Source organism: Seriola aureovittata, chromosome 19, assembly GCF_021018895.1.
Source record: "Seriola aureovittata isolate HTS-2021-v1 ecotype China chromosome 19, ASM2101889v1, whole genome shotgun sequence".
Lineage (NCBI taxonomy): Eukaryota > Metazoa > Chordata > Actinopteri > Carangiformes > Carangidae > Seriola > Seriola aureovittata.
The window spans coordinates 11577838-11589031 of NC_079382.1; the positions used below are offsets into that span (position 1 = coordinate 11577838).

Here is an 11194-nt window from a genome sequence, read left to right on the forward strand (position 1 = left end):
GAATTTTATATATCCATAAGATGATATATTTGGGTTTTAAGTACCAAAAACTATCCCAGTGTAGTTTTATATCTCCTCTCTTAGGCTTATCTCAGGGGCAGTAGTAACAACAGGTCTGTGAGCCAATCAGAAGAGAGGTTCTGAGCCTCTCTTCTGACTGTTTCCTGAGTGGTTGGATATAATACAGAAGATTTCAGGTAAACACTCAGAGAAACCAAACCCTGCAAGGTTGAAGGGTGGGTCTGGATGGGCTGGGCTTGGGGCATGGCTGAGGGACATGACTACTTTGTTGTGACATCACAAAGTAACAGAAGTTCTGACGGCTCATTTCAAGGCACAGTTTCTGAATACAGGCTGTGGGCTCTGTGGACTAGGCACTTTGATACTTTCATAATATTAATATAGAACCTAGACCTGCTTTATAATCAAAAAAGACACGGAAATCTCACTTTATTTTATTTATATGAGACCTTTAACTACTGGACACAGGATGTCCATTCTCACTCTAGAAACTGGAGGCTTCAATTTTCCAACTCACACCAAGTGTAACAGTTTCAGACTAGTTGTAAATGTCACAAATCCCACGTGTACATACATGTGTTAAACTCATATTTAAGGTGACACAGAAACTTTGCATCTTCAGCTGATGAATGAAAACAAATTGCATCATTCAGCAGTAAAGCTGTAACTTTTAATACAGCTACAGTTACATTTATACAAAGACAAACAGATAATTGATGTTAACTTTATACATAATTGTACAGTATTAACTATTGGACATTATTTTTTAGTATTTACATCACAATAATTGAAACAGTTGAAAGAAAACAAAGGGTGTTGGACTTAACTGTGTTTTTCAGTCATCCCAGCTAAAATCTGTCATCACGAGGAGGTCAGAGGTCACAGTCAGCTCCTAATGAACACCTCTGGAGCAGGTGGAGAGGCTCAACATGCTCACTGATATGAGGGTTTCAACACAAGTTAAATGAAAGCTGCCGTGTCACAGAACTGTAAGGTCCACAATATGTTTTAAAGAAAATAAAATATATATATATCTTTTTTTTTTTTTTAATGCAGCTCCATGTGAGAACATCCCAGTGTTTAAGCGTCCTTCAGTCCCTTTCAATGACATAAAACTGTATTTTACAGTTTTTGTTACCTGTACATTCATTTCTATGAGCAGTGAGGAAGAAATCATCTCTGGGTAAACATTTTTCTTTTTATGTATTTCCAATCATAATATTTGAACTGCAGGTTTGATTTACAGTATAAGTTGAGTGGTTTATTTAACAAGGTTATGGGTGACTCCATGTGTGTGGTCCACCCCCCCCCCCCCCACCCCCCCGCTGAGGTTCAGCTCAGTCAATAAAAGAAGACCTCTCCCTTTGAGAAGTGTTTGCAAACTCCACTTTGCAGGGATTTCACCATTAGTCTGTATCCTGCAGCCCTGTTCAGTTTCTCTTCTCCTCCTCTGCTGTTTCCTGCTCTGTCACATGATCGTCAGCTTCCTCTTTGTGCGTTATGTGGCCGTTTGTTCTGTTTGAAACTGTCCCGAGCATCTTAGCGCTGTGCTCCTGCGCCTTCGCTCGCAGTGCAGCAATACTGTTCTCCCTCAGTTCCTCTTTAGAAATTGGGGAGTTAGTGTCTTTCCTCTCTTGCTCCATCTCTTCCTCCATCTCTCTGTCAACTGGTTTCTCCTGTGCTGGTGTTGGGGTTGTGCTGCTAGTTTTGCCTGGAGAAGTGTGCGTGGTTTCCACTGACTTCTTGTGCATACCTGGAGGGAAGCGACAGTATTTTCAATTAGGTCTTGTACAGGTAGAATTGTTTTAAGATTAGATGATGTAACTATGAGGGTGTAAAGAGTTGCCTTGCAGAATATTCATGGTTTTGGTACATTTAAGTGATTTAATGTCTAAAAGGGAAAAAGAGCAATGAAAAGTAATGTATCTATTGCTTAGAAGTATGAAATCTTGTTTTATAGTGAGGTATTTGACATTGAAAAAGTGTGAAAGAGAATAACTAGGGAGGGGATGTATGGGTGGGTGAGACATCTTATTCAATTAGAGTCATCTAATTGATTAGAACTAATCAATTGACATGAGGCGAGAGAGGAGATTAGGCCTAATCTGTCCTGATGAAGTAGGATTATCACTGTATCGACTGCTACCTTTTATTGACATGCAGACGCTTTTATTGGCTCCTAACTTGAGCAGGGCTTAGCACCCACTTCCTGTTGTCAGAATACATCTATTCCTTGTTCTTCAACCCATCTAAAAAACCTGATAAAAATATAGAAAATGCCAAATTTTATTGGTTTCAGACAGAAGACAGCCTGGGTCAGGCAGCTTTTAAAAATAGTATACCCCCTCGCATGACAAAGAAATTAACTTCGAGTTAACTTTGTGAGTTAATGAAGCATTTGTAGATTTTTCTTACTCCGTTATAAAAAAAAAACCTATATGTTGGACTTTCAATACACTCCAAGTTTATTTCCAACCGTTTTCATTTCCAAGCTCAGTGATGGAGGATGGTGCTCTATGACTTATGACCTCATCACCAGACATGTGTGCTGTGAGCAAGCTTACAAATCTCTATTTTAAACTATGACCTGTCAGTTACAAGCTGAAGGGACAACAGACATGGAAGGAAAGAGTTTGTCCTTTTAGCATTGCCAGTGTTTTCCCATAGAGAACAATCAAGGACAAAAAAAAGGTGTTTTTCTCAGCGGACATTTGTCACAGGGGGAGAAGTACAGGCCAGCTCTGTTTTATTCAAGTGTCCCACTATGTCACAGCAGCGTGACAGTGAACACCTTGAAACTGAAGCAGCTAAATAGAATTGAGCCTTCATTCATTTGCTTTTCTTACTGTGACACGTCAACATGAAAAAGATCTGACACGTAACAAAGATAATTCTGCAGCAGCTCACCCAGTAACCACGGAGCATAAGAGTCTGTGACGCCGTCCTTGGCAGACTTGAGGATGGACTCGGGCAGGGGGATGGAGTGACGGACCATGGCTCCGTACAGGCCGTACTCCGCCATCACACTGCTGCGACCCCAACACTTCTCCCTTTTCCGCCACTTGGCCCTGCGGTTCTGAAACCACACCTAGAGAAATGACCGTCAGATAAGGATTAATTAAATCCAACCAACCAAAACACACAAAATCAGGCCTCCCTTCACTTTAACATATAATTTTATTTTTTTTTGCTTATTATTACTTGTTGGATCTTCAGCTGTGCAGAATGATGCATATGCAGAATTTGACATTAGCAGGCTGTTTCCACATTAATCCACAAAAGGAGGAAAGTTTCTCTCTGCGCTCATCTTGAATCTGATCATGATTTTGTAACATCACAAATAGTTTAGAGTCCAGTTATGACTCAACATCTAGCTTACACAAGTGTAATGTGGAAACTTGAAGCCTCAGTAAAGTAAAACAGTAAAGAAAGAGACGTTTTGTTTCAAGCAGTTAAAGTTATGAAAATGAAAACAATTGCAGATGTATAAATGAAATTACTAATCAAAGCAGATTATTTTTTATATTTCATAAAACATGTGAAGGGGACCTTAAACATATTTTTAAAACCACTATGAAGGACCGCCCTCTCATTTTGCCATTGATCACAGAACAGTAGAACAATGACATCTGCTGGAGATTTAAAACAAGAGGCCATGTTTGAGAGAGACTGGTTTCCATTGTCATAATCTTGGTCTTGCCTCAAATTTGAGCATTTGCTTTGGCGCTTCCATCCCATATTGTAGATGCATTATGGACCCAAAATGTAAGTATTGTGTGATGTCAAAAACAGGTTTACCACACTAACCCCCAAAATTCAGTGTTTAATATTACTATTTTTCTCTCATCATTCACTTCATCTGTGGAACATCGTCTTTTGTCATTTGTGTGAGTGTTCTGCATGTGTGTGTGCTCGTGCATTATTCTACCTCTGGCTCCTGAAGTGCCTAAATTGATTTCCACCAAGCCAGACTTTGTAATAGCCTCAGCAAGCTTGTGAATATGGATGAGGAAAACAGGAAAAAAAAAAATGAGCATCCTAAAATGGCCGAGGAGGCTGGATGAGATTGTGGGGATGGTGTGTGTGTGTGTGTGTGTGTGTGTGTGTGTGTGTGTCTTCTTCAGACCTGGAATTAAAAACCATCAAAGCCGAGTCGGGAAAGCTATTCAGGTAGATCTGATGATAACCTCCATCTCATAAAAAGATGGGCCTCAGATGAGCAATCATGCTTTTTGACAGCAATGGTGTGTATGTGTGTGTGTGTGTGTGTGTGTGTGTGTGTGTGTGTGTGTGTGTGTGTGTGTGTGTGTGTGTGTGTGTGTGTGTGTGTGTGTGTGTGTGAAGTGCTTCCTGCGAGAGGTGACCCGGGGGGCGAAGAGGCTGATTGAAAAATAAGTTAATTTCCAGGCCCGATCGATGGGGGACAGGCGCTCAAATATCACGGGAAATTAAAATGCTCATAGCAGCCAGGCAGAGCCTCTGCTCAGCCGCTGACCTCTGCTAATTAATTTCTGTGTAGTTATCATTTCATTTCAGGGCTGTGGCCCGCCTCTCGCAGGGAGAGAGGTGATAAGTTCTCCTCAATTAACTAATTACACAGAGAGGTTGAATTGGCTGCTAATGTGAGAGCAGGGGAGAGACATTGTGAGGATGATGATGGAGCAGATGACCAGAGGCTCCACCTGTCCGTCTGCCTCAATACTTGCTTCTTTTTGTTGTGTGTTACAAGTCTGTCTTCCACACTTTGTAACCTGAATTTGTGGCATGCAATATGACTGCAAGTAATTCTAACCTTGATTTAATGTTTAAAAAAAAAATCATAGTTTGCAGTCAATATGTAAATGATTTGACTGAATAAACACTTTTTATTTTGAAAAAGGGTCTAATTTTTTGTCTTTTTGCCACTCTTAAACCGAGACGATTAAAGCGTCTTCAAGATGTGAAATTATAACAGAGCATAGATGCTACATGTCTGCAGCTGGCACACACATTAATACACACCTGTATTCTGTCCTCTGGTAGCTCAGTCTTCATGGAGAGCATTTCTCGGGCGTATACGTCAGGGTAGTGAGCTTCATTAAAAGCTTTCTCCAGCTCCTCCAGCTGATAGGACGTGAAAATGGTTCTGCACACAAAAGAAAACAGAACACAGGAGGATAAATACCATCTATACATTTGGTTCTCGTCAAACACTAATTCCATATTTTCCCATTTGTAAAAAATTACAAACAGTCCGTTTTTCTTTTCCAACTTTTCCAATTTTCCAATTTTCAAGTAATTAAAAATAAATACAATACTATTATTATTACTATTTTTTCTCTGCATTGAAAAAAACAACTTGAATATGAGATGCGATTTTATTCCTAACGAAAAATATTGCAACAGTGTATTTTACAGAGGAGATCATGGTGGTTTTTTTTACGAGGAATTTTAGGCTAATTTCATATTATATAATAACATATTCATGGCATCACAGACACACACACACACATACACACACATACAACAAACAAATGAAATTACAGGTATTAAATGTGTTTTGTTTTTCGTTCGGGGTTTTGTCACTGACACCAAACGAAAGCGGCCTGCACTGAAATTAATACAGGGCCTAATACATAACGTGCCATCATCGATGTATAAAATGAAGATATATTTCTGAATGTCTTTCGATAATCTTGTTTTAATCCACATGTTTTTGTTTTACCTGTGTCGTCGTTTCTTTCTTTTCTTGCTCTGACTCAGGGATGATTTTGAGAATTTCTGATCACCGGAGGAGAAACTCATATCGTCAGAATCTGTGAGGAAACACATCCGTGACCAACTTCAAATACCAGCACAGCAACAGCAATAACAATTACAATACTAATAATACTAATACTAATACTAATACTAATACTGATACTAATACTAATACTAATACTAATACTAATAATAATAATAATAATAATAACAATAATAATAATAATAATAATAATAATAACACGAATGATAGGAAAAAGTAGTCATACAGGTCTTTTTTTTTTTTAAAGTCTGCTTTCTTGATGTAAAGTGGTTATTTCTATTCTGATTTTTGAGCGCGAATTTGTCCCAAATGATAGAAAAAAATGTTTTTTAAAAGAACAAAACTTCAATAATATTTTAGCGTCTACATGTTTTTCAGTATTTTCCCAATTTTTAAAACAAAAGCTTTTATAAAGATGATTTTAAAAAGAAAAAAAAATATTCCAATGTAGGTTGATTTTTAAATTTTTAAATCCATTATTGTTGCTCGATCAGGGCGCGAAAGCTTTTGCACTTGTGCTTCTTTTCTTTTTTCTTTTTTTTTTCTCTTTGGTGCGAGAAATTTTTGCATGGCACTCATTCAACTAAGAGTTGATTTTTTTCATTATTCTCAATTCTGCATCAGAATCACACAGCGTGTCACAGGAGGCCTACAGGACATTGTTTCAGACACTCACCGGAGCTGGCGGAGTGCTGTGCATCCATCTGCGCCTCCATGTGCGCCGCTCTGTGCAGAGGCTGCAGGTGCACATTTTGCGCCTCTGACAGCACCTCCAGAAAAGCAGGCTGACTATAAAACGAGTGTATTCCCTCTGGTCCCAGCAAACCCATGCCGACCCCGAGCCCACCGTGACCGAGGGCCGACCTTGCGGCCAGGACGTGCGCCCTGTGCGGCAGAGCCTCCAGCGGCCGCCTCGGTGCCGCCGGCGGCTCCTTGTTGAGGCCGAGCAGCTCCTGGATCCCAAAACCTGTGCGCCGGTGCACAGTGGGGGCCATCTTCCAGACAGGAGGCGGCTGCTGGGATCCCCCGTGGTTCACGCTGGTTTGAGAAGCTGATTTCTGTTTGTTCTCGGTGTCTGAAAGCACAACTCCCTCCTTCCCTGTCATGGTTATGCGATGACACTTTTTGTTTTTCACTCCAGAGTCCCTGGTGCAATGTGCAGAGTGCTGCTCCTCCTCATCTCCCTGCCCTCTCCGCTGCTTTTTATCCAACAGGCAACAGGCGTCAGCCAATCACAGGAGAGGAGACAGCACACTGAAGTTTCCATCAGCCCCAATAAGCTTTATCTAAACATAAAGCAGATATCTGGCAATTACATGTGACAGAATAGCCCGACTATATTTTCAAACTGTGAGGTTGTGGATGGATTTTTTTTTTCTACGTCCCTGACAAACAGGCTAATAAGTGACGTCATCTCTTAGAGATGGTGTCAACCACTCTGGGTTAGGCTCATTGCTTTTTACAGAAAAGAGTTTTTCTTAAGTTTGATACATTATTTGTGTTTATGTCATGCGCATAAAAACAGGGCAAATAACAGCTTTAGGCTACTTCCTTGTGACTGTTTTGATTTCGACTCTAACGAGGGAGTAAAGTGAGAGTGTGTTGTTTTATTTAAGTTATAGCTGCATTAACCTGAGTTAGAAGAAGCCATCAGAGATCTTACTTTCACTGCAGCTCTTCATGATCTTGTCGCTGATCATCTGATCCGGGAGTCCAACAGATTCAATCAGCCGGATTAAGCCCTGAAGTCGAGCAAAACCAGCTTCATTTGCAGCACGTTTGTCCAAACTGAAAGACATGAGTGTGAAATTGAGTGTGTGAGACCCAGATAATGTAAAAAAAAAAAAAAAAAAAAAAAAATCAGAGGTAATCCATGGAGAAAATGATGCTGCTCATTAATAGTCCGGTGTGATGCAGCATCTACACCAAGATGTAGTCATCTTGGCGCAAAGCTGTAGTGTGTATTGCAAAGTTATTTTCATAATCCTTTTTTCCAAAGGCCTATTTCATTATTTCCTATTAAATACGCCAATAACAAGCCTGAAGGCCACATACTGAAATTAATGCTTATGAACTCACATCAGCCAATTTCAGTTAAAATCAGTTAATTAATCAATTCAGCTTCTTATTAGAAAGACTACAAACTGATTGATCTGTTACCAGAGTCGAGCTCCATCCCCAACGTCCCATATAACTCACAGTGCTGTGATTTGCATATTCTAGTCTGCGCATCTGTTGATAGGTTATTAAGCTTTGTTCATTCTTTGACGGGTCACATGATAAAGAATACAATGTCCCAGTTCAGGGTATTTAGGACACACCAGGGTGGCAATTAAATACGAGACAAACCGTGGAGCAAATGCCAGTGCACAATGTAGCAACAGATTTATTTACCTCATGAGGATTTTTTGATGTTGTTGTTGTTGTTTGTTTGTTTTGTTGTTGTTTTTTTGTATTTTTGCTTGAAGTCTAGTATCAAATAGAATTAAAGCTGTGACAAAGACTTAAAGTGTTACAGCTCATACATCCGATTTTGGAAGTGAGAGCAAAGCCAGGGGAAATCACCTGCAGCTTCTCTTCACACTCATTTATCAGATTCAAACTCACTGAAATGTGAAATGAAGCGAGAATATTCTTTTTTTTTTTGTCTTCACAAACCTAATTCTCTCTAATCAGCTATTATTCAATTATTGCGCACTTTCAATCGTTCGGGGATAATTTGCGGCACACTTTTTGGACAGCTGGGCAGATAATGACGCAGAGGAGAGTCTATGGAGATGAGTGGACGCGCACGATGGAAGCGGAGATACGGTCTTATCAATGGGACATGTGGTGATGAATAAATAAATAAAGAGGTGGTTCCTGCGGGACTGTTTGGCGCCCGCGCGTCAGGCTGTCAGTGATGGTCAAACCCACAGCAGATTTACTGCTGCTTTGTAATCTGAACTGAGATCAGGAGATGTGGCATCACCCCGGTCAAGTCAGTTATCAGGCTCTGTTGTTCCTGCGCGTCATGTCACGGAAATATCACGCGTTTTTTTTTATATTATAATACCAAAGGAAAACGAGTCTCCGACATTTAGTTCAAGGCTTTGTTTTAAATTATTTATTCGCCTGATAATAAGTCAGTGTGAAAATCAAATCTTGAAAGTCAAATGGTCCAGATGTTATAAAGAACTAGAGAGAGAGAGAGAGAGACTGCAATTACCTTCAGCATCTCATGAGAAGCTATTAGAGACATTTCATTAGAGGTGAATGAAGAGATCAATGCCATACCAATAGCTATGCTAATGAGGTTTCTACAGCACACACACACACATACACGTGCCGATGACTTCATCCAATCACATCCATCCACTTAGATTAGGATGCAGACAGAAACCAATTTCTGCGTCACAATGTACATCTCATCTCAGCTTATAGTTCAAGCCTCAGCTTCACAGGTCTGAAATCAGCCACAAAAAGAAAGAGGAATAAAATGATCTTAAGCATCAGGGAAAGTAAATTTGGTAGAAGATTTTTTTTGAAAGCAGGTATGGACACTTTACAGGAATTATTTATTAGCCTTTCATTTCTTTTTTTTTTAAACCCCTGTGGGTTTATAAAATGTTTACCCTCTGTACGGGCAAATATGACATGAGAGATCTGGCATTGAATTTTCAAATTACGGGGCTTAAAGTTCCACATTATATTGAGCTTTTCTAAAAGTGAGGTAATGGAGGTCAGTTTTTCTGATATTGATCTCTTCCACAATCTAAATAAAATCAATCTGGCTTTAATTTCTATAATAATGTTGTTTTTTGTCAAAAACTCTCAGGCCTGTCTCATACAAGCAGATTAAACAGCAAGTCCTTACACAGGCCGAGGGGGAAATGAATGATGTTTTGAGACCATGTAATGAGGAAAACATGGTAGTTTGTGAGCAATATTGCCCCTTGATTTATTTAATAGGCATTTTCTTTTAGTCAACATCTGTAGCATAAACCACGTGGTTCAAGAACCCAAAATACAATGTCCATGACCATTCACCACTTTGAAGAACATGAACAGAAGTATGGAGGACCGGACCGGCCAAAATCAAAAATAAAGAATTAGGTAGATGACTCAATAAATAAATTAATGTGCCATTAAATACACCAAAAATAATATAAAAAAATTAATGTAGGCCTTAATTAACTTAATAAAATGTGACATAAGTTGATATTTCTGTTTTAATTTGCTTCTGTATTTAGTTACCTTTTCTCATTTCATTTGTGTGTCATTTTAACTACATGCACACACACACACACACACACACACACACACACAATCATAATTCAGAGGTCCACAAGGATTAATGACAAATGCGCTACAGAAATTTAAACCAAATCCTATGTGAAAAATGATCATGGAAGACTAATGTAACATAACCTAATTAAGACAAAAAAAATTAAATTCCATGACTTTTCCAAAACTTTAACAAATTTACTCACCAACTTAAATTACTTTAAAATTCCACGGGCCTCAAAGACTTTCACGGGAACCCTGTAGAGAAATAAAGAAAAACAACATGAGAAACATGAGAAACACTGAATGACACTATAAACTGCACAGACACCCTCTGATTCACTGAGAGAAGTAATCAAATACTCAATCAAATACAACAGCCTTTGTCCGGTTGTTTTCTGTCAATTGTTTAAATTATGTATAATAGACAAATCTCTATATAAATAATTGTTCATTCATTCATTGCAGCTCTTCAATTAAAAAAAAAAAAAGCTTTGGGGTTAAAAGAGTCCGGGTCAGTCATATTCTGGCAGAGTTTCTGAACCATGGTCAGCTCTTTCTGTCTGATCTATCTTTGTCTTTGTTTGAGGCTCCACAAATGGCTCTTCTAATCTAGCTAATTGCGTTTCCAAGAGCCCGGGGTTTAAGGAGAGGAGCTGGGTCACCATCTAACCGTTGATCAAAACATCCTATTAAGGTGAAGAAACAAAAGGCTCTCACAATGCTAACAATGTGCCACTGGTGATTCAACAGTTTGCTCTGTGGGCACAAAGCATTAATTAGGGCAATAACTTCATGCTATTGCCGTTCTATAGTCTCCATTTCTGTATGAGTGCATCTATTTATGCTCTGAAGTTTGTCGGGGACTCTGACTTGCCGAGTGTGCCGCATTCCCCTGTTGCATGTGCAGATGTGTTATTGGCATAATGAGGAGAATACTTTGGGAAACATGGGAGCAAATCCCCCCCGTCCCAACACTGAAACTTTCTTGACAAAATAATATTCCTCAATGTGGTTACTTGTAACGAGAATTGACATAATTACTTGGGCCCATTTCTTGTCTAATTAGCACACTTCCACAGTGGATAGGGACTAGCAGTTAGGCAGGAGAAGGGAATCGGACAG

The 11194-nt window shown here is 39.3% G+C and overlaps 1 protein-coding gene across 1 annotated transcript; it reads right to left on the reverse strand.

Moving 5' to 3' along the window:
- Positions 1-842: 842 nt before the first annotated feature.
- LOC130187870 (visual system homeobox 2-like) lies at positions 843-7050 on the reverse strand. Its single transcript, XM_056405803.1, has 5 exons — positions 6480-7050; positions 5726-5816; positions 5023-5146; positions 2929-3109; positions 843-1774 (listed from the first exon to the last, which is right to left on the reverse strand). Exons 1-5 carry the CDS (start codon positions 6907-6909, stop codon positions 1452-1454), a joined length of 1149 nt encoding a protein of 382 aa, XP_056261778.1. The 5' UTR covers positions 6910-7050; the 3' UTR covers positions 843-1451.
- Between the last annotated feature and the right edge of the window lie 4144 nt (positions 7051-11194).